Below are 24,067 nucleotides of genomic sequence, written 5' to 3' on the forward strand. Positions count from 1 at the left end.
TTTGAAATTCCAAATTTTGGTTAACGGTAATCCTTATTGATTATTGCATCAGAAGAGGTTGTGTCATTTAGAGAGAAAAAATTGGGATCCACAGAAGTAGATTAGACATAATTTAGAAGTAATTTATTGTGTTGGAGAAGGACATGAATCATAATGAGTTTCTTTGTTGTCAGATGTTGATGTATTTATCATGCAGATCATGTAGAACCTTAACCATAAATCAGACAATGATATCCATTATGTGCACAGACTGAAATTAGATTGGACTTACTAATACATGTGTGCACACAGCGTATAGTACAGTCACTCACTGATAATGAGTAGGGGATCATTGTGTATGCAAAGCAGGCGTGCCATTTTGATTCTCAGCAGTGTAGTGGAGTAGTTCATGCAAGGCTCTGTAATCCATCTAGTGGGAGTGTGTAAACAGACGCTGATAGATACAACCGATAAAATGGATCAGAATGGCTAGATCCTCACCTAAGAAGGTAAGGGTTGTAATTACATGTAGATTTTCTACATCTCTATTATAATATAAACAGCTGACAGTGATACAGAAATGTTGAACATTTTCCTGTCGGTTTCTACCACCTCCATTTTTCATCCCAAGTATCAAAAAAAATTTTCTCCCCGCCTTATTTTTGAGTACAGATGAGGCGTTTTGTGGTTTGATGTCGTTGTTCAGCAAATTGGGGAAAGAAAATGGCCGTCATTTTGATATTTTGTGTGAAAATTGACGTGATTGAAACCTGTGAGTGACTGACAGAAAGATGTGTGTACGACAGTCACAATGACCTTTGTAGGAAGGAGCATGTCTAGCAAGTGTAGTGATAATACAGATGTAGTGTCACGTAGGACTACTACTAAATTCAATGAACCGTGAACAGGTGAGGTAATTTCTTTTTTCAAAACATGGCTCGTTTAAAAAAAATCACTTCATAATTACCGTATGCTAATTAATTAGCATTAAAAAACATCAATATTTATTATTATGATATTACAAACAGTTCCTCTATATTTAGGATGTACACATGTAAATAGGTACAGGTCATTTTGAGGTCACAATAGAAATGTATTGTTATATCCCAGAAAGACTAGAATACATGTAAATCTAAATTTGTTTTTTAGAGTCAAATTTTCATCCTCATTGTAAAAACGTTTCTGGGTGTCATCATCTATGACCTCATCTTGACTCTGTTGATATAATAATTACTGTACAGTAGTCTTGAGGCTATCATGAGACAATTCTGTGTAATCACCATGAATGACTTTCAAGTTCCCATGTGATTTTATGCTGGCTAATTCTAGGATATTGAAGATTGGATTATAAAGAGAAACTGATGTGTAATGTCCTGTCTCATAGTTTGTATAATAATATGTATGTCGGTCCAGATGTTTTAAGTCTGTATCTCTAAAATTGAATTCTTCTCAATAGACTGGTGGTACTACCTGCACATACACCACTGTATCACAGTTCATAGCATGTATATATGCTAGTGTGATATCATGGCTGCCCCCTTTTCCAATTGCACATACTTTTTTTTAGCACAAGCGAACCAAGTTTCAGTGGTGCTACAAGTACATGTATGGGCATTGTGAATCATGTACAGAGAAGAAAGCTTCATGGATGAATTGATGGATTGATTGATGGATTGATGGACAGATAGATGAATGGACAGATGGATGGATGAATGGATTGAGGGATGAATGGATGGATTGATGAATGAATGGATGGATGGATGGATAGATTGATGGATGGATGGATGGATGGATGGATGAATGAATGGATAGATTGATGGATGGAGGAATGGATGGATGGATGGATGGATGGATTGGTGGATGGATGGATGAATGGATTGAGGGATGGATGGATAGATTGATGGATATGGATGAATTGATGGATGGATGGATGGATGAATGGATAGATTGATGGATGGATGGATAGATTAATGGATTGAGGGATGGACTGATGGATATGGATGGATGGATGAATGGATAGATTGATGGATGGATGGATGGATAGATTGATGGATGGAGGAATGGATAGATTGATGGATGGAGGAATGGACTGAGGGATGGAGGGATGGATAGATTGATGGATGGAAATTGTATAAATATGTAAATGACTTGTAGTCAAAAAGTGCCAGACTGATTGCCAGGGTATTTGTCGATAGAAAGATTTGTTTGCAAATTGTTGATACAAAAAGGATCACACTGCAGGTGTGTGAATTACATGTACATGTAGGTAAAAAAAAGTGAATTTTGGTAAAAACTCTTTAAACTCAGAAACTACGAGTAGTTTGATTTGAAGTGTGATGAAGATGTTTTTATGTTTGTGTAGATAAATTATTTGATAACATGATGACACTAGTGTTGATATATACACATTCAGGTTAAAATGTGATATTTAGTCAAAAATCTTGATTTCCAAAGCTACTTTGCCTATTTGTCTGAAAAGTTTGTGAAGATGTTTGTAGGGATGAGTAAATAAGAATCTTCCAAATCTGCTGGGCAGATTTGGTTGGACGTTTTGTAAGATGTACATGTATGCAAAGTATCTTTAGAAATCAATATTTTCGACTAAATATCATCATTAAATGATTTCTCACCTACATCACCTAAGGTGAAAAATCATTCAATGATTCATGACATGATGACACTCCCCATCAATTATGCAAATTAAGTCTAAACATGTTATTTTTAGTCAAAATGTTCAACTTGCGGAAAAACACTCAAATGGCAAATGTAGGTTTGATTGTTTGTAAGTTATGTTCCTACACTTAATTAATGGTAAGGTAATCAACACAAGGTGATCTGAAAAATGTTATCGTGTGCAATTATGGTATACATGTATGTTGATTTTGGTCAAAGACTGCAAACTTATTGTATTGCAATATGCCATTGGCACTATTTTCAACATTGGTTTTAAGGGTCAAACACAATGTTAGGCAAGTACACATTACTTTTAAATTGACTTTATCTGATAGAATAACAGCTTTTATTGTAGTAAAATTCGTAATTGCTGTGCTTATGAAAGTATTGGCTGCAGAGAACATATCCAACACTCGTTGCCAATACTGAGAATACAACTGTATGTGACATGTCATACGTTGCAGTCACGCATCATGGGGTTCTGATATTCTGCCCACTTTCTATTTCATTGTAAGTGTAAACTGTCATCTTTCATTGCCATATCTCTATTCATCGACAAGGCAGGGTTTCCCTGAATCAACTAATTTGCATGCTGTCTATTCATCAACAAGGCAGGGTTTCCCTGAATCAACTAGTTTGCATGCTGTCTATTCCTCAACATGGTAGGGTTTCCCTAAATCAACTAATTTACATGCTGTCTATTCCTCAACATGGCAGGGTTTCCCTGAATCAACTAGTTTGCATGCTGTCTATTCCTCAACATGGCAGGGTTTCCCTGAATCAACTAATTTGCATGCTATTATCACTGTGACTGCTGTAGTGTCATGAATCACTGTTGATATCATTTACAGTATAGAGCTGAGATGTGCTATTGAGAAGTCTGACATTTTATCGTGTTTAGGCGTGTAATACCCTCTGAAGTTCTTACTGAGTTTTGGAAGGGGTGGGGGTGGCAAATCAGAAGGGCAGAAAGGGGTAGGGGCAGTGACGCAACAATAATCATCCACTGCTCAAGTTTGTTAGCATGGAATAGACTCTACTACATTGGAATAGTTGTGATAGTCTGATGGTACATGTATATGTAAGGTGATGAGCCCACTCTTGAATGTCATTACTTTCCTTTGGAAAAAATGATCTTTCTGGCACACAAAGGTTGTAAACGTTGAGTAAATATTGAAATAGTAGAGTGCCAAGTAGCAGGCTACATTGTATATGGCCATTGGCCAGTACTTAGCGAAAACATCGCCCTCAAGAATGCAAGTTTATGTTAATTACATCATCCACCTCTTAACTCAAAATTTGATACATGCATATACGGTACTACAAAGCAACTAAATGATGAATGCACCACTTAAACTAGGTAAAAGTACCTTCTTCAATTACTTTCACATTACATGTCATTAAGGCGTATAATCATCAAATAAAACCTTCTCACCTTTCTCATTAGGATCTTTTTCCAGCCCAGTGGGTCATCAATTATTTATTTATAGCATCTTCAGGCATTGTGCTAGATTAATATATATTTCATGTCCTCAAAGTGTCAAATTATTCAGGTTGAAATTAAGGAAAGCCAGCATTTGATTAAGATATCCTGATGTTCTTCAGCATTGTGTTGTGTTTGTTTGCTTTTCTCTGCGTCAAACACACCTGTCTAATTTGAAGGGACATGGACCAACTTGAGAGAGTTTTTGACGGAAATGTTAAATACCCATAAAATGTAAACCCATCTACTAGATCTACAGTATTTTAATTACATCAATTTTGAGAAATTTCTACAACTTTATGCATACATGTAGATTTTCTATATAATTCTAATGTCGATAATATTTTTAGTGTGTACCCAAAATGACATCACAGAATTAATCATGTACAGTTTGCCTAAGCTGGTATACATGTACATGTATGTATAGATCTAATGGTGACTAATTATCAAACCTGTTTTAGTGTATGTAAGTAATTCTCAGTACCTGAAATAAAATATTACTGCCTAAGTGCATCATAAAAATAACGAACATTCGATTTCTTGGTCGACACCATAACTTCCGCTCCATACGCTTCACATGCATTAGTATACATGTACAAATGGCGGGTGCACGTGAGAATAAGTCAACCTTCTTGTTCTATTTTGACCCTCTAGCATGAGGTAAAATGCTATTGTACGTACCGAGAATTCGTCATATGTAACTAAAATATCACAGGATGGTTTTCAGACCTTGTCTACTTTAAAGAGCAAGATGTAGCTTCAACTGAGTCTACTAGAGTACATGTACATGTGGTTGGATCTGTGACTCAGATGCCTGTGTTCGTTCATGAATGATACATGTATGGGTGTACTGAACACAGATCCAGCCCGTAGACAGGATAGGAATTGGCGTTTGAGAATCATCACTTTAGGATATTAAAAGGAATTAAAATGTTAAATGGAAGAGGTTGATTTTACTTGTGACTTTTTCTCACTAATACAAAGTATGACCATAAAATTGCAAAATTCTATTCTTTTGCATGAGAAAAGTATATTATGGCTACTAAACCTTAGAAAGGATTGAAAAAAAAAATCGATTTATTACCAAAGAAATAATTATCCATGTTTTTCTGTTTTTCATTAACCAAGTTGATTATGGTATTACTTATAAACAGCTTACATTGTACCTGCTTATAATATCAAAAGGAATTTGATATTATTACATTTCAATTTGCTTGACACAATCAATGGAAGTCATCTGCTGGGTATGTGTTTGAAACTAAAGTAATTTGATATTACTTTCAGCTCCCTAATCCATTTATCTTGCAGCTATTTATATGTAAAATATGATTGTCACCTGACATATCTTGGGAATAATTGAAAAACCTTAGCGAATTCACACATACATATTTTGTGGTGTACTAGCTGTATTGTGGTGTACTAGCTGTTCTAGACTGCAAACAAGGAATTGAGTATAAAGTGCTCTCACTCAAATTGGTGGTATCACCACCTCATAGTACCGTTTCTTAAGAGCTTTGTCCCTTGGTAGTCTGTAGAAGTGCAAATTATGGATGATTTTTCGTATTGTTCAGACATCGAGGAAAGCAGCAGTGCTCTATGGTTAACCAAGTGACCTACATGTATATACCATGTACATGTATACCCCAAGGTACACACAGACAGGAAGTAGAGCGCCACCATGGCAAATTTTGGAAAGGCGAATTTGTCAAAGACACATTGAAAGTCATCTGTTACAATATACAATGTAGGTCTGTGTTTGTAACTAACTAACTAACTAACGAACAGTTAGTTACACGTTAGCAATTTCATTTGATTCTTGAGGGAAAAGGAAATAAAATAAATATTACATGCTGGTATCACATTTTTCTGCAAATTAACTTGCCCAACATATGATGCATCAATCATCATGAACAAAACAAAGAGTCTTGGAGATTAGATGAATTTTATGTTTGTTTTCTACGACGAACTTCTCAATCATTGCCATGACTGAATCGATTGTCACAATAAATCATGTTGTCTGTGTGTTGCAGGAAAATGAGTTCGGAGTCTTTCTGTGTTTGACTTTGAAACTAAATTTTCCAGACAATTATTGAAATAAGGTTCAGAAATAGAGATACATATAAATATGTTTCTTGTGTAAGGCAACCCCCCCCCCCCCTCCATTTCTGGGTAGCGTGAGCATCACTTAAATACCCTCGTGTTGGTCCTTTTTTTTTTTATTTGTCCAGCCCATGCTGCTGCAGTCTGTAGATCAAGCAGGGGGAAACACAAAAATAATCCTCCCTACATGTACTTCAGTGAAGACAATTGCAGAGCCAATCGTGAACAACCAAATGACATCTGCTCCATATACACACTTGCTATTGTATGTGCACTATTACTAATTAAAAAAAACAGGTACTGCCATAAATACATGTAGTACATGTAGATTGAGTGACAGGTTTGTTGAGAATAAAAAAAAACGCATTGTCGCACCACTTTAGACAAAATGTCCTGACCAGAAACAATTTATTTTTTTTGGCCTAATACAGAATGAAAGCCAAGCTACATTTTACACTTGTCATGAAGTAGTTGTGGAAGCATCTGCTTTCAACATAAAGACATACATGTATGTATCATTATGATATATAATGTGACAGTGTACTTAGATTTCTGTTCTGTGACATTTTATCTTCCAGTCGAGGTAAAATTAAAATATGAAAGATATATACGGTAAGGGTTCCCTGTCACTGGTATGAGTCAAACAGGAGTAGTGATAAGACCCGTAGGTTATGAGTGTTTTCTGCTGAATGAGGACAAATATTGAAGAATATACATGTAATAATCATATCCTCACATGAATAAGAAAACCGTAAGGTAAAATAGTGATGACTTGTGTTGTGACTTAGAACAACCATGATATACATGACATATTTTCTGTTTCAATATGTACAATTTGGCTTGCACACATGATATGAATTATTATATCCGTATATAGATTGAATGTACTTCGGTGCTCAATATTTGATGGTTAGGGAAGAAATATCCTTCACAGCAGATGTGTGAGCGACAATTATTCAGAAAACCCCACCCATGCAATTGAAACAAAATTACAAAATTCTCTAGAAATTATTGATAATGCTTTTATTCAATACTGTGAAAAAAGATAACCAAAGCGTATCGGTGCGAGTCATGGGATTGAAAGACTTGAGATGCGTAATATTGACCTGTAACCTATCTTATCACTTGGGATATGTCAAATGTTAGAATTTGTGAGATACAGCTTCTAGGTATAAATTACATCCTATATGCAAATTATCTCTGTTCCTGTGTATGAATTGTTAAATATGTGTGTGTGTTTTTTAAAAACAATGAATATTTATGTTTTGGGATTTGATGTAAGGCTGTATTTAATATGTTTTATTTATTGAATATACAGAATTTCTATGTTGGCGTGATGAACATGAGTTTTGTATGTACATGAACAAGGTAAAATTCATTTTAGACCCAAATGGTGACACATGTACTAAATCTAATAATAGCAACTACAGACCAAGGATACACTTGTAATTGGTAATTTATGGTAAAAACATTGATGAAATCCAGGAATAAATCTCAGACAAATAGGGAAAATGTGATTATTCCCGGGAGAAATTACAAGAATGACATTTACAAGTCTTACTGTGGAATATGCCATTGTTGCTTTTAATGTATTAAAATTTTCTATTTTTGATGTCCCCTTTTAAAAAAAAAATTGTATTACCTGTAATCTATTTTTCACGGAAATATTCTTATCGCTTGTTCCTTTACAATATGACAATGAAAGTGAGGTATTCTAAATCTAAAATCTAGAAATCACGGTACCAACTTTCAATACATTTGAAATCTGAAGAATCTAAATACCTAAAAGCATATTAATGACCCTGCAGTTGTTGTCAAGTTACACGTCAAGTTACACTCTTCCATATAGAAATACATTATTTCACCCCAAAAACACACCATTTTGGTCAGTGTGAAACATGAAATTCACATTATATAGTTTTAGATGCTTATCATCACTGTTTACTGAGAATCATTCATTTTGAAATAGGTCATCATTGATCTCAAATGAACCACCATCTCACCTTTAAAGATGGGAGCGGAAACTTATTGTTGGTATATCAGTAAATGGTTTGTGCTTTCATGATTTTAGGACTCGTACAACACCAGAATTTGACATCAAAATGGCGCTAACTGTTTTTTTTAAATTGTGCTTGATTTTTAGGACTATGACATACAGCAGAAGATTGACCTTGAAATTAAAATGAGAGATGGAATTACCCGTATCCTTGCAGCTTGTAATAATGAGGTACAGTCAGTTGAGGCGTCTAAAGGTCTGCTTACTTCCAATGCCAGGATGAAGGCATTCATGGCAGAATTACAGAAACGTAGAACATCTGAAAGAAGTCATCCCAATACAGACAGTGATGATGGCAAACCATGCAAAGCTACATTAGCAGTCTCAGGTACATACTAGTATATTTTCTAGTCAAATAGTTGATGAATCTGAAAAGCGACAAAATTGTGATTTTAATGAATCTGTTTTTAATATACCGAAAAGTATGTTCTGCATTGTGATAATTATGACATCAATGGAGTTATATAAAATATTCTGGCGCTGATGTGTATAAATTCAGCATTCCGTTAAGATAACCTCCATACACAGCTGTATGGTGGACCTGGCAAGCCATTTCTTAACAGAGCCTGTAAACACAGTAATTCAAATTGTAGTATGTATGGCCACACCTTATAACATACTGTTACTGTTCCTTGCACCATCGAATATACAACCAATGTCATAACTTATTCTACCCATACATGGATGATGTACATACTGAAATAGTCAAGAAGGATACAGTTTCAAAGTCTGGTATTAGCAACAAGGATAAAGAGGATGTGCAAGCTTGAATTGTTAATCTCATCTGTTCATTACTAATACATGTGTTTTATCAATACAGATATAAGAATACCCTTGATGTGGAAAGAGGAGGATCATATCAAAAACAAAGGAGGTATGTACATGTATACATATCAAGTCTTTATAATCAGACAATTATGTATCATTCTCCATTATTTTACTTTGTTCAGCCATTGAAGAAAAATATAAGTAACCTACGGTGTGTAAGGGCCTTGTCACTACAAGTCACGTAGACAAGTAGTGACAAACCCTTATATCACGATATTTTCCAGCTGAATGAAGTAAAATATTGGGAATAAAATAATTATACCTCCTCAAGCATAATTTATGAAAAATTGTGAAATATATTTCGAGCACTGCAGAACCAGTGACATAACATGGGTTGTCTTGACGTAACAACGTAGAAAGACCAGCGTATATAATCCACATTTTCTGTTCAAAGGCAATATCTTGGCCTGTGCATGGTACAATCAATAGATATTTATTTTCCTAGCCCTGAATCCAAACGGTAATATCCACACAGCTATTTTCCATGAAATGGAATCATGACAGTGAATCAGTTCATCTTTCTGTTGTAGATCATAGACGATACTCTGTGTTCTGTCTCTGGAAGATTGGCACTGAAATCTACGATACAGCAATGATACGGAATGTTGACAGGACTTTGACTGATATGTGTCCAGATGATGTCATTGTTTTGTAAGTATCCCTTAAAAAAATGTTTATGCAAATCAGTATACTTCCACAAATTATAAGAGTAGTAGCTTACATTGGTGCATGTGCACATTATTGGTAGAATTTGCATTATTTCATACCTATGTACATATGAGTGTGTGATATTTCCATGTACAAAAAATTGCATTCACTTACTGTTATTCCTTAAAGAAACGTGTGATTTTGGATAGACATATGTACACATAATAACAAGAGAACCTCATGCAGCATGAAGCCAGTGGGAGTACTCAGGGTACTCGCACTTGTGGAGGCGATGTTTTCTGCTGCATTTTTGCCTGGCCTGCTTCACTCATGACAGTATGACCACAGAGAATAACACACTGACCCACTACTAAAATACCCCAAGTATGTCACACAGGCACTCATAGAAGCACTGGCTGATCAGTGTTATAGTTATGAAGGTATATATGGATGAAGAGACCAGGAATTCAACGAACAGCACCTGACCCCCCTCCCTATACCACATGTGTAATCTCTTGTATCAGAGCCTCCTGTACTTGTAGAATTTGAATTGGTAAGAGGTAGGTTGAATTTTTAGTGTAAAACGTACAAAAAAAACCCTAATGTGTGGGCTTTATATACATGCCAATTTGAATGTTTTCTCTTCATTTCAGTAACGATATCAGTCCTGATTTTGAGTGTGTACTTGAGGTGTACTGTTACAATATGCACAATGACTTAACTATAGCAAGTACCCCTAAGAGGATACGGAAGAGGCTCAATACCTTGTCTAGTTCTATGGGTAGAAGTATGGGCAAGAAAGTACAGTCTAGTATGGTAAGTAAGTTAGGAATTTGTACTATACGAAATTCTAATTATTTCAACAATATAAAGATGAGCAAAGTTGTGGAAATATTGAACACTGAAATTTTTTTCTTGAATACATGTTTATTCAAACTTATGTTTGTTTGCAACATTATCAAAACAGATTGTCAACTTTTGTGCTAGACTGTAAGATATGTCGTGTCATTCAGCCCTAATCACTCCTCTCGTTACTGACTGATAGCCATAGCACAACACGTCAAATCTTACAGATTACTTTGGTGTGTGATATGATGTAACAGAAACGTAGTGGTCTTTTGACACATGGCTATTGCTAATTTCAAACCTTGATACATATAGATGGAAACCAAATTATTATGGTACCAGTATACTGTATGGAAAGTAAGTACAGATTTTTGTATTTTGTATAATTTGTATATTCTTGTAATTTTTTTGCTTGTTTAGGAAAATGGAGAAGGTAGTCTTGGTCCCAAATTTACCCTGGTAGCCACTGCCAAGCTGAATATAGAGGATGTAGATAGTAGTATAAAGACACATGACTTGGTCTTAGAAAACACAGGTAGGAAATGACCCAACTACATCCTAGACTCTGACAGTATATTATAATGACGTCATCAGTCCTGGCTTTTCAGCAGTTTGGGGAAAAAGGAGATTAGACCGCACCCACAACGGCTGATCTGTCAGTCTAACTACAGCCCAGTTTGACAACCCAAATAGACTAGCTTTAGATTAGGTTAGCTCAATGTCGACACAGAGTCAGCATGTTGTTAACACTGGGCTGGACTGGCACTAACACCTCACCAGCATGTGTCTGCAATGTGAAATGGCAATGCTGACACCAGCCCAATGTTAAGGTGTTAACATTGAGTTGACATAGGAATAGCAAATGAAAAGTATGTAAAGCTGTGCTTCAGGGCTTTGTAGACAGGGGTGTGTTTGGGAAGTATCCAAGTGGGAGTTGTACACCAGAGTTTGTTGATAAAAGTAATCTTGATCAGAAAATCCATCCAAAGGATTCTGTGTAGGGTTTTGTAACTTCTCATTTTGGACAAATTTGTTGATATTGTGCAACCACATACATGTACGTAAAACTTAAACTTGCCTGGCACTAAGGAACCACCAACATAGTTACTTGTAATTAAGTTTGTGTGATTTCTGTCAAGGCATGTTATTACTATGGAAAACATGCTATCGGAAAAACTAAGATGGCAACAAACTTAAACTTTTGCTGTTGCATGTGGTAAATTACGCAAGTTACTACTTTTATATAATCATAATGTAATCAAAATAGTGTAAACAGGGGAAGTCCCCAGAAATGTGCACTGAAAGATCATGGAAGTGCTATCAAAATGAAACTTCCTGTCAGAGATGCGACTCTCTTGTGTGTGTAATTACTGTAGCATCAATATCCAAGATAGCTTATATGAATACCGGTATAGCGCAATGTTGATTTTAATTCATGTCTATATATTATGTTTGCCTGACGATAGTTGATCTGCCATTGTGCCATTGTCTTATTTTTTCTCAGTCAACTTTCATATACCAATCTACTGCTCCACACGGGGAGTTAGAAAACAGATTTTTTTTTTAATCATTGTCCATTTATTGCATCTGTATTCTGTTCATCCTGTAGAAAATACTCCAGTACATTTACCATTATTTGGACATTTTTGTTGTCGACTTGGTGCTCAGCCAGAGTGTATGGTTCAAGATATCGTCAGTGGTTTTCTAAACTTCCAAGTGAGTCTTTTAGGCCATATGATGATGTACAATGCACCAACACTTAGTATTGTCAAATTTATGTCAATGCATGTCAGTTAAAGTCTTTTAAAAACCATCGTCTGGTACCGTTAGTACAGTTGATGGCATAACACATATTAACAGGAGTTTCCCTACATTTTAGTATATGTATTACTAAATTACATTATATGTTTATCGAATCTGTTTTATACCTGAATACCAGGTTTGAGTTCTGCTGTTATCAAGTAATGAAGTACATATTATATTCTTCCGTAAGTAGTATACTCTAAGTAGGTTTTGGTGTGCAGCAAAAATCTACCCATAAATGCATAAACTCAACAGATGGTCTTGTTGAATCTTATTATAGTATATGCCAGGAGACATGATATGGATTAACGGACTAACAGTACCTAACCCGTCACTTCTCCACGTGATGAATGAATTAAACATGGTTGCTAGATCTAAGGTTCAGTTAGCTTATATACTGCAAACCTAGATATTTTCACTACTACAAAATTTTGAGATTTTACAGTCTTCATCAAGTTCTCAAAGATCAATTTCCTGTAATTACCAGACTGGTACATTGTGTTCATGTGAAAGAAGGCATTTTAGTCTCTACTTATTTTTGCGTCGTTGTTTTTCCAGCGAAATTAGCAAAAATAAGTCTTTAGCGAAAATTTCCAGGTTTACAGTACCTGTTATACAGACACTGCTGAAGAGTTGTTGTAAGTGTTCTAATTTTTACTGACTCTAGGGGGCAGCAGACTGGACTAGGAAATGGTGTGTTCTAAATCAGTCCAAGTTACAATGTTGGGCAAACCAATCAGACAGTGGAATCAGAAAACCTGACAGTACTATCACAGTTACAAAGGTATGAAAACAAATCACTTCATCATATTAGGAGAACGGATATTTCCACTTTTGCTTCTATATCATCATTTGTTTGGGCAAGGCTTCTTGATGTGTGAAGTTCCTAATGTTATTTGCATCCCATAATGCCTTGCCCCAGCATACAGCAGGCTTCCTTTAAGACCAGATTATACCATGCACGAGCCAGGTTCAACAAAAAATATGGAATATATACTCATTCTAAGGCATGACAACTTGCGTCTGTGTCACAACAACATGTGTCTACATCACTGGTTCTGCTGTGTTCGAAATATGAGTCAAAACATTCAAAATGGCCATTAATTTCCCCAGATTTTTCTTTGATATTACTGGCATTGGTATGATTATGTCATTCTCCAATATTTTTCTATGTTCAGCTTAAGAAAATATGAGTTACCTAAGGAGGCTTTGTAACTATGAGTCACTAGATAAGTAGTGACAACCCTTAGGTCACGAGTATTTTCTGCCTGAATGAAGAAAAATATAGGAGAATAACAACTATAAGTAGTCAATTTTACAACTCTATTTAAATGCAGGATTGGTGAAAATAACATTTCTAGTAGATCCCATAAATAAACATAAAGAAATACAGCTAAGGTAAAATCAGCCTCACCTTTTGTTCCCATTTCACATAAAGAAACTAAGGTCAGGTATAAATAAATGTCTGTGTTGTATCCCTTTCTTTGTGGTAATTAACAGGGTAGTCACATAGCACACAGGAATGGATCTACTATGCAAAAACCCAACTCATTTGTCCTGACCTGTCTAGAAGAAGATAAAAAGACACAGTACACAATATCAGCTGATAGCAAGTCAGAAAAAGACCAGTGGATCAAAGCACTGGAACAACAATTCCTAGATACAGGTGAGTCAAATACTCGTGACAATGTATGACTGGCTTCGTTTTAAATTCTCCAAGTAATAAAATGTATCAGTAGCACAAACTATATAATGTAGAAGCAATTAGCAGTTGACTGGCTACGCTTGTTTTCTGTTTAAGTTCCGATAATAATAATATAGTAAGTGCTCAAAGCACTTCACAATTATTACCCCTGTCATGAATCTATAGCGACACAACAACCCTTCATATAACTGCACTTCCCCAACTCCCTGGGGATCATACAATCAATTGCAGCCTCTATGAGTGTATAGGATTAAAGCATTTACAGTGTAACCTCTATCCTGCGGGAGCACAATTATGGTTCAAATCGTGCCTCATTCAGAAACAGACCACAGTGATGAGGCTGGAAACTTAACTGTAGATTACAAACCAGTCACTCTGCATTCGACTAACATTGCTCCACTCAGTAACAAAATATATTACAAATGTAATGGCGCAATTAGAATTCTAAAGATATAAGTTCATGTTAAAGTTAGAACTCAAATTGTTTCACCCAGAGTGACAAATTGATATTCATGAATAGTGTTTTTCTCAACCATAATATTGATAGCTATTACTGTAGTTTATGTAGAAGAGTTTATATTTTTCACTTGTGTGCATTTTGTTTTTGACTCCCTCTACTATTAGCTGCAGTGAACCACTTGATATGCCGACAGGGTTCAACTGTTTACTTGTTAATCTCCTTGTCATGGATATTGTTCACACTTGCTCTGAAAAAAAGACCATAGGGATTACTACCAAACCAAGAAGACTGTAGAGTGTATATTAGGTGATATATTGTCTTTACATCTCATGCAATATTTTTTGTTACGAATTACCAATGTACAGGCACTGATAGCTTGTACACACATGGAATGCTACATTTAATCTCACTGTAAACACAAGTAAACAGTTTTGTCTTATCTGTTTCATCCCGACAGTGATGTAGATTTATGTTCACAATGAGATAAAATGTATCATTTTTGTATATACTTGTGTGTTATCAGTGTCTGTATTTTGTTTTATGTCATTTGTAACAAAAAAACGTTGTGTGCGATGTAAAACACACTGTGCCACCTAATTGAAACTGTATAGTCACTCTGGTTTGGTAGTAAAAAACACCACTCCACCTAATTTAAACTGTATAGTCACTCTGATTTTGTAGTAACATTGTTGCCTAATTGAAACTCTATAGTCTCCCTAGTTTGGTAGTAACACCATGCCACCTAATTGAAACTCTATAGTCACTCTGATTTGGTAGTATTTATCCACTGTGACACCTATACATTGTAATTGAAATGCCATGGTCACTCTCATTTGGTAGTATTTATCTACATTATCTGTAAATCGCTAAATTTGATAACTGCAGATACTAGTAATGCATGTACATGTCTACACAAATATGTTTTACAAATGGTCTGATTTCCCTTTTCTAGCTGCTTGGCAACAAGCCTGTACAGAGCTAATAGATATTAAATCACCAACACCACGGAGACGGCTTCCAACAAGAAAAGGATCACTGTATGATGAAACTACACTCAAAGGTAAACAATACTATTAGTGTAACATAGACATTAATACTTGCATAATTAATAAACATCATTGCTTGATCAAAGTCTGTAGTAGATGAAGTGAAACATCGCAATCAGTTCAGATTTACAGCAAAGTGACTGTATTTTACTTCAAATTGACAATTTTTTTGGTCTTCCACAACACAAGGTCAATATAACCATTAAAATATGTACAAAAAGATAGAAATACAATGCAGGTACATCATGAAAAGATACTTGGAAAATATATCAAGCTTGTACAAGACTACAGGAAAAAGTATATCACATCACAAACACACACATAAGTGTCAATCACAATCACAGTTTGAAATCACCACAAGAGGGCGCTCTCACACATGCTTTACATGGCTAAATCTGGCAATAGATTATTGCTGGTATGGTTTAATTCTATGCCAAATAACACATGATCATCCAGACTTTATGTGTTATAGATCAAACTTCCCCTCTGTTGTCTATGGCACAGACAAGTAAGTACTTGTCTGTGTCTATGGTCAAGGTTCCCTCTATTATCTATGGACAAGGCCATTCAAAGTATTGTCTGGGTCAAACCTCCTCCAGCTGTTGCCAATGGTGAAAGCCATTCAAAGTATTGTCTATTAGATCTAAGTTATGATAGCCAAGACAGACAATGCCTCTATTAAAGCCAAGGGGTCACTGGTTTATTTTTGGAATTCAAGGCCAAATATATGAATAAATGAAAGAAAACATGATATACTTATGAATCCTTTTGCAATCATTCACTGTTGTTAAATCTTTACATAATTTCATGTACGATAATCGTACCTTTTTATGCTTTGAAAAAAAAGGAGAAGAGTTGGTATTTGATTGAAAGGTAACCAATGTACAAGTATGTTGAGATGGTTTCATTTATGGTCATCTCAGGGGGTATCCACAACTACAGAAAATTGTTCACCTCAATTGTTGAACTATCTAAACAATGAAAGTAATATAATAGCAAAACATTCAAAAGAAGTACTATAAATAATTGTATTATTTTTAACTGGCGGGTACTGTGGTATGGCATTTTAGCACGTCTAGATCTGTTGAACTTGTAGGTAATTTTAACAATGGCCTTGGAAAAAAGACAATTTCAAACTTGTGGACTTACTACAAGACAGAAAACAATTACAGAGAATCTCTGTTTCCATTTTCCATTCCATTTTATCACTAATATTTTTTACTTCAGAGTTGCGATTCAAGAGATAAATAAGTTAGAGATATTGTATGTACTTATTCATTCTTTCTCCCTTATTTTCCAATCATTACAAATGCTTCATTCTGTAGATTCAGATAGTGATTTTGAGTAAGTGTATCTACTGCTTTCACTGTGTGCATGCATATCTATGTTGTGTACAATTTATTGACAGCTTGTCTGCTTTCACATTGATACTGCTCTGCCAACTTTCCTACAAACAGTTTATTGAATTTGTAGAACGAATTGTTACCACTGTATTCCTGATTCTACACTGTAACTTCTTCATGACAATATGGCACAAAACAAAAATGTGCTATTATCCAGACCTTTTCACTGTGGGTCTGAGACTATTATGACAGATTCAAAATACAGATAGAGAAGTATGAGAACTCAATTATTACTAGTGTACATGAAGAAAACATCAAATTTGTTCATTTCAACATAGTCTATTAACTATGCGTGTCTGCAGTCTTTTTCTATAATCTCAGAGAGAGAGAGAGAGAGAGAGAGAGAGAGAGAGAGAGAGAGAGAGAGAGAGAGAGAGAGAGAGAGAGAGAGATCATAGAAAAAGACTACACATACATGTATGTATAGTTACTAGACTTTAATATTTCAATAGGATGTTCACCTGATAGTTTGTTATGAAGAACTTACAGTGTCTAAGTGATTATGTGTGGTGTATGCATTTTACACTTGTGTTCTTTTGTAAGTAACCCTGTGTACCATATGGTTGCAATGACTGACTACTTTTGCACCACAGTATGATTTACCAGTGCTGTATGTTTATCTTTTTACGTTTTCACAAAAAGGAACAAAGACAGCATTATGTGAAGTCAACATTTAAATTTAATTGTACCTACTTGTAGTTGGTGATTATCATAGGTCACCTTGAATAAAAAAGCTTCCATTGTAATGGTGTGTGTCAGCTGGTCTTCAGGGTTTGAAAAGGTATTCCTCCAAAGCCCCAATGCCTACCCTGAGGGCACATACATGTATGGCTCAATAAGTACTGATAGTCACCCTGGAGGGAAGGATGCAAAGTACTTTGCAATCAAACTTGTACAGATGCAACACAAACTGAAACTTTGTAGAAGTGCATTTAACCCAATATCTTGGATATAACAATAACCAACTGTTTGATGACCACATTGTACAATATCATCAATTATTTCATCTCTCTATAGTGTATTGTAGACTGCAAGATGTGTCATGCTGTTCAGACCTATCAGACTTTTGTGAGTGGTAGCTGATAGGGAGGCACAAATGCCATATCTTAGACGAGGTCGTCAGAAAGGCAATCATTGTTTGTGTCCACCACCATGTGCCCTGTCCATTTTGATACTTTGTAACCCACATTATTAAAAAACTCTTTTACAACACACTTTCAGTTTATAAATGTAGAAAAAAGTAGTTACCTTTATATATATATATACAACTTCATTGGTAGTGTGTTCTGAGGCTGTTCTGGTGATTTCAATGTGTCATTTGAAACTATTTTATGTAACAGGGACACCTGAACGTCAGAAGAACAATGTCCAGGAAAAGAATGGCACAGATGAGGATGACCCCTTCCTGGATTCTCCTGCTGCCAATACAAGATCTCGAAGAAGAAAGTCCATGCCAGCCAAAGGAATCCCTTATCCCAAGCCATGGATAGTGATGGAAACTGGAGTTTGAAAGATGACGCCATGGATAAATTTATTGAATCTACAAACACTGCACAGACACAACCTGTGTTATGAGATACACTAGTACTGGTTTTCATTTCGATGGCAAATAAGTGAAGTATATTTTGTATTTTATAATGAAACCAGCAGTTGTTGGGTTTGTAGCAGTTAGAGGAAGTACTAGAAATATACAAGGTTAGATGGTGAGAACTTGCTCCCATGAAATCTACAATTAGAGTTAGGAGGGGATTCAATAATTATGACATTAATATTTTTATGGGGAGGGGAAGAGGAATCCCATGAAAGTGACAGTGATGGGGAGGGAGGTTTCTCCAAGAAATTGATGTTTGGTTAGATTTGGATGGAAGAGATGTGCACGAGGGTGAGATAGGATAGGGCAAGGGGTCCCCTTAAAATCCCCAGAAATACTGCTTCACAGAGTGCTTATCAAGGTTTGCTGTTTTGCACTTTTTTCAAAAACCAGATGTACAGAGAAATCTAATAATATCTATGCTAAAGATATTATTTCTTGTGAGAAGGACATAAAGTATGTTTCATACAACTGCCATTTTTACTGAACAAAATTTGAATGTTTTTTAAAACTAACTGGTAGCTGTACCCAAATTCTCAATGATAGTCCTATCGTTTGGAAAGTAAATGTACAGGGAATTCTAATAATATCCATACTAAAGATGTTTTATATTATTTCTTGTGAAAAGGATAAAAGTGTGTTTTATAGAATTGCCATAATTACTGTACAAATCTAAATGATTTTTAAAGCTAACTGATAAAGGGAACCTGAATTCTCAATGATGGCTCTATTGTTTTGATTGAAGCAGCGTTACTTAAATAGTTTCATCAACTTTTATAAAACAGAATGGATTTTAGCTGCACATAAAAGAAAGCAAGTTTTTATTTTATGTAGAAAGTTGCGCACATAGTTTCTTTGATGTTGTGTAATATGTGAACAGCTACAAAGAAGAGTACATGTGCTTGTCAGGCTTCGAAGGGCACAATTTTACAGGGTATCATGTCGATAATTTATGCGTGGAAATGTATTGAGTTTAATCTGGATGATTTACATGTAGCCATGGAAACCAACATTGCGTTCGTTTCTTAACATAGAATGCACCTTGGAAATAATCTCTTTAAAATTGCTGTTACTTTGACTTTGTTCAAGAAAACTCCTACCTATTCTCAGTTAAAATCAATAAAAGAAATCTGGGGTTACCATACAAATTTTTATACCGGTAATAGTGGACAAAAATCATATCAAAATTTAGTCATTTTAGAATCCAATATGGCTGCCAAATACTGAGTTGACAATATTGAAGAATAAAGTATTTATGATTTCCTGAAAACAAGATGGTGGGAACCCCCAAATTTCTTTTATTATTTCTAAAGAACCAGGAACAAGCTTTCATACGGCAAAATTTGGAGAGTTTTTAAGAACTTTTGAGTTTCAGGGAAATTTGTTCCCAAGATGCATTCTACCTTATGTCATAATATGTATTACTAAAATCACAGGATCAAAAAGAATATGATCTTGGCAATTATGGATCATGTTTTACTTGAGCAAATAACAAGTTTTTGAATAGCATGAGGGCAGCATTGCGATGCTTTTCAGAGAGAAGACATTTGGTAGAGTGATATTTCCTATCAACAACACATTGCTATCATTATATGTGATAGTATACCTCAATGTGAAATACAATATTTGGTTTTATCAACTAACATTATTGGAGAAGATATACAGTTTACAGTATGTCGTGGAACTTCTATCTGTGTGGTGTCTTACCATCTTCTATACTAAATTTCAGAATACTGTGCAGGCTTTTCAGTTTGATGCAACCACCCAGAAACCAATAAGAAACTGCATATGCCTCATTTCAACAGCAAGATTGCATGTTTTGCTAAATTTTGTCTAAATGAAATAAACCATTTAAATGTATTGCAATTCCATTTAGACATTCGGGCACCAATGTTTTTTAAAATTTCCTTTGCGGTGTTCATTTGATGTCTGTATGATGTGTAGTTCATTTCACTTAGACAAACTGTAGCAAGAAACTGTACTCATTCTTGCTATCTTAAAGTATAGCATGTCCAGTTTCTTGTTGGTTTCTGTGTGCTTGTATCAAACAGTGTAAATGATAATCACACTGCGTTTCATAATGGCACTGCCTTTACACAATAATCTGTCGTCTTGTATAATTTTCAAGTTGATTTTGATTACCATCTGTCATAGAATTTAGAGTGACCTTTCCCTAGAATCTAAACTTTAATAGTTCTAGAGATACCCATGTAGAATATGTATACAACCATTGAACCTATCAGATGGTCCTTCAGATAATAACTCGCACACACACACACACACACACACACACACACACACACACACACACAACTAACTAAAACATATGGATCTCTGCAGGAGCTAATGATCTCAATAAAAATAATGTATCATAAGTTGTGCAGAAACACCATTGGTGCTATTTGTGTTTTTTGGTCCTGTAACTTTACACCAGCTCTTCTACCTCAATTATGTTATTCAATATTTAACTGCTGTGGACTATGCATCCTGTATAACTTAATATTGTATATGATATCACACAGCTAGATGTATGTGTTCACATATGTAAGGGTTGTGATAACATTGACATGGCAGAAATTGTTAGCATCAATGCTGACACACACACACACACACACACATGTACACATGTATGTATGTATGTATATGCATACATACATACATACATACATACATACATACATACATACATACATGTATACATTGTACTTACATTCATACCTCATACATACATACATACATACATACATACATACATACATACATACAGACATACTCTCTCTCTCTCTCTCTCTCTCTCTCTCTCTCTCTCTCTCTCTCTCTCTCTCTCTCTCTCTCTCTCTCTCTGAGCTGTTGGCAATCTGATGGGAGAAATATAGCTAGATTGCCTTATTTATCTCTATTTCCTTCATATATTGTTGTTTGTTTTCGATTCTTTTTTTGTTGTTGTTCCGGGAGTCAGTGCCAGACAATTATGGAAAGCAAATGAGAGTATATGAAGGAAAAAGTGGTAAATAAAGCAATGAAGCCATATTCCCATATCAGATTTTTATCAGATTGAACCTCTGGCAGAGGATGAAACAGCAATGTTCTTGTCTTAATGTTAAAAACCCCACTAATGGAAGTTTTCACCATACATTAATCCTAATATTGTAATATATATAGAATGAAATATCTCTTATCATTTTGTGTTTTCATGAACAAAATGTGACAATATCTGCTGCCCTGGCTTCCTAATAGAAATAGATTTGTTTTGTAAGAAAAGGAAATAAACAACTTGTAAAGATAAGCTGTGTCAACCTTTGTTTTATTAATATACTCAGAGTAGACCTACACCTGCTGAAATGCTTCAATGTTTAGATTTAGCTATGAATATTATGTTTGGAATGCATGGCATTCATCGTTTGCTTGATTTCTGTATGACTTTGATAAATGAATTTGTTATTGATAAATATAGTGATTTAGTTGACATTATGGCAGAATTTAAAATATGTATGTCATTTCAATCAATCAATCAAATTTCTATAGAGCCGATTTCCAGACCAATGTTCTGTTCAAAGCACACCATATGCTTTGGTGAACAAATAAGTCTTCAGTTTTGTTTTGAAACAAGACAGGCTGGAGGCTTGGCAAATGTCAAGTGGCCATAGTTTGGGGGCGACATACGAGAATAATGAACGACCTCCACGTGACTTGTCTGTTGTTGAAGGCAGATTCTTGTTGATTCTTGAATGTTTTGAGAACAATGCGTTTCATAGTAGTGCATGTGACTTTGGTGGTACATGGTTTGGAATGGGTGTGTGTGTGTGTGTGGTGGTGGTGGTGGGTTGGGGCACTGACATTTGTTTCCCGAGTTATGGCTCAGAATATTTCTATCAGAATACAATAAAATGACGATAATATCGTTAATATTGACGTATTAAACCAACACTATATGAAAGGGGTAAAATTACACTTGTTTCTGTGATCGCGCAATTTCACTCAATTTCGCATTGAGTGAAATTGCGCGATCACAGAAACAAGTGTAATTTTACCCCTTTCATATAGTGTTGGTTTAATACATCAATATTAACGATATTATCGTCATTTTATTGTATTCTGATAGAAATATTCTGAGCCATAACTCGGGAAACAAATGCCTGTGGGTTGGGGGGTTGGAAGAGATCATTGCCAGCATGTTGTCAACAGAAAATATGTGTATAATGATGGGCCTTGAATGATAATCTTCAATCATTTAAAATCACGTCTAATCATCTGATCGAAAATATGTAGCCCTGCATTCGTTACTACAAACCTTGAAACAAACGAAAGTGTGCCTCCTGTCTGACACGTCCCCCGGGAAACGTCCCTCACCCATCGATACATTAATATTCTCGTGTGGTGATTGCACTAATGATGTACCCGGTATATATACCCATCTCTTTTGATGAGCACATCAAGCCATTCTGGGACATGAACCATTAAAACTGCTATTCTCAATCATATATAACTTCAGCTGTGGGGAAAATGATAAAGCCTAGGTAAAGGAAATACAACTAGCATTAATATTGTATCTTATTTTCACATACACACCGAGTCTCGCACTCCCATTCAACCCGGGTCACAGTGTTCGGTTGTCAAGGGCAACATGGCATTATACCCAATATCTCAGCAATGTTTGTTTCGGTTTACAAATCAACCTGTTATGTTAATGAGGGCTATGATATAGAAATATATAAACAGCTTTATCCTTGGGGATTTTAAACTTGACCCCAATAACTGTAAAACGCAGAATTTCATCATAAATATAAAGGGTAGACCGTGGCAGACAAAGGTGCAAATAGCTGATGACCAGCAGGCTACTGCACCGTCCCCATATCACAAGGACTGTGCAGGACAATCCCATCGTCGTAAACCACAGCCTCTTTTACGGCACAGTCCAAATTCCAACCCAACCGTCAGAATTATAGTGGCAGTATCACCAGTGGAGATCGGCCTTGAGAGGCAGTTGATAACCGAGGATTGTTTCCGATCTGACCATCTATTATAATCTGTTAACATCTCCAATTAGCAGCAGTACAGTTTATACAAGAAAAAAACAAAATCATTAGGATTTTCTTGCTTGAGAAATACATTCAGATTCAATGTGTTGTTGCAAACACGTAAAGCCATGACATAGAGTATAGATGGATTCCTAGTCTAGTGCCTATCATACAGTATCGTTACCATTAGGTAGACCACGTTGGCATCCAGACTTAGTCTAATGGATTCCTTGACCTTACAGGTAAATCAAAGATGTAAATGCACCTTAATGTATTATATAAATTCCGTTTTATTTCTCGTATATTATTATTTTATTTCAGTTCTACACTAATGGTAGATGATACACGATTACCGAAATCTGAAACAACCACGGCTATTTAGTGTATTTCCATGAATTTCTCGACTAGGAAAATCCTAGATGTATAGT

At 35.4% G+C, this 24,067-nt stretch overlaps 1 protein-coding gene across 1 annotated transcript; it reads left to right on the forward strand.

Moving 5' to 3' along the window:
* Window positions 1–374: 374 nt before the first annotated feature.
* Window positions 375–18,540, forward strand: LOC144446965 (rhotekin-like). The gene is made up of 11 exons (XM_078136828.1): window positions 375–488; window positions 8,379–8,619; window positions 9,112–9,165; window positions 9,650–9,770; window positions 10,421–10,583; window positions 11,034–11,148; window positions 12,223–12,329; window positions 13,084–13,200; window positions 13,917–14,082; window positions 15,534–15,641; window positions 18,371–18,540. The coding sequence occupies exons 1-11, from the start codon at window positions 465–467 to the stop codon at window positions 18,538–18,540; spliced, it is 1,386 nt and encodes a 461-aa protein (XP_077992954.1). The 5' UTR covers window positions 375–464.
* The last annotated feature ends 5,527 nt before the right edge of the window (window positions 18,541–24,067 follow it).

The sequence above is a fragment of the Glandiceps talaboti genome, chromosome 15 (genome assembly GCF_964340395.1).
Source record: "Glandiceps talaboti chromosome 15, keGlaTala1.1, whole genome shotgun sequence".
NCBI classification, from domain to species: Eukaryota; Metazoa; Hemichordata; class Enteropneusta; family Spengelidae; genus Glandiceps; species Glandiceps talaboti.

Excerpts from the sequence above, each read along its gene's own strand:
- LOC144446965 (XM_078136828.1), top strand. The coding sequence starts at position 465 with ATGGCTAGATCCTCACCTAAGAAG. Across the intron at positions 12,330-13,083 it reads GTGGTTTTCTAAACTTCCAA|GGGGCAGCAGACTGGACTAG; the intron begins GTGAGTCTTTTA and ends TACTGACTCTAG. Across the intron at positions 14,083-15,533 it reads ACAACAATTCCTAGATACAG|CTGCTTGGCAACAAGCCTGT; the intron begins GTGAGTCAAATA and ends TCCCTTTTCTAG.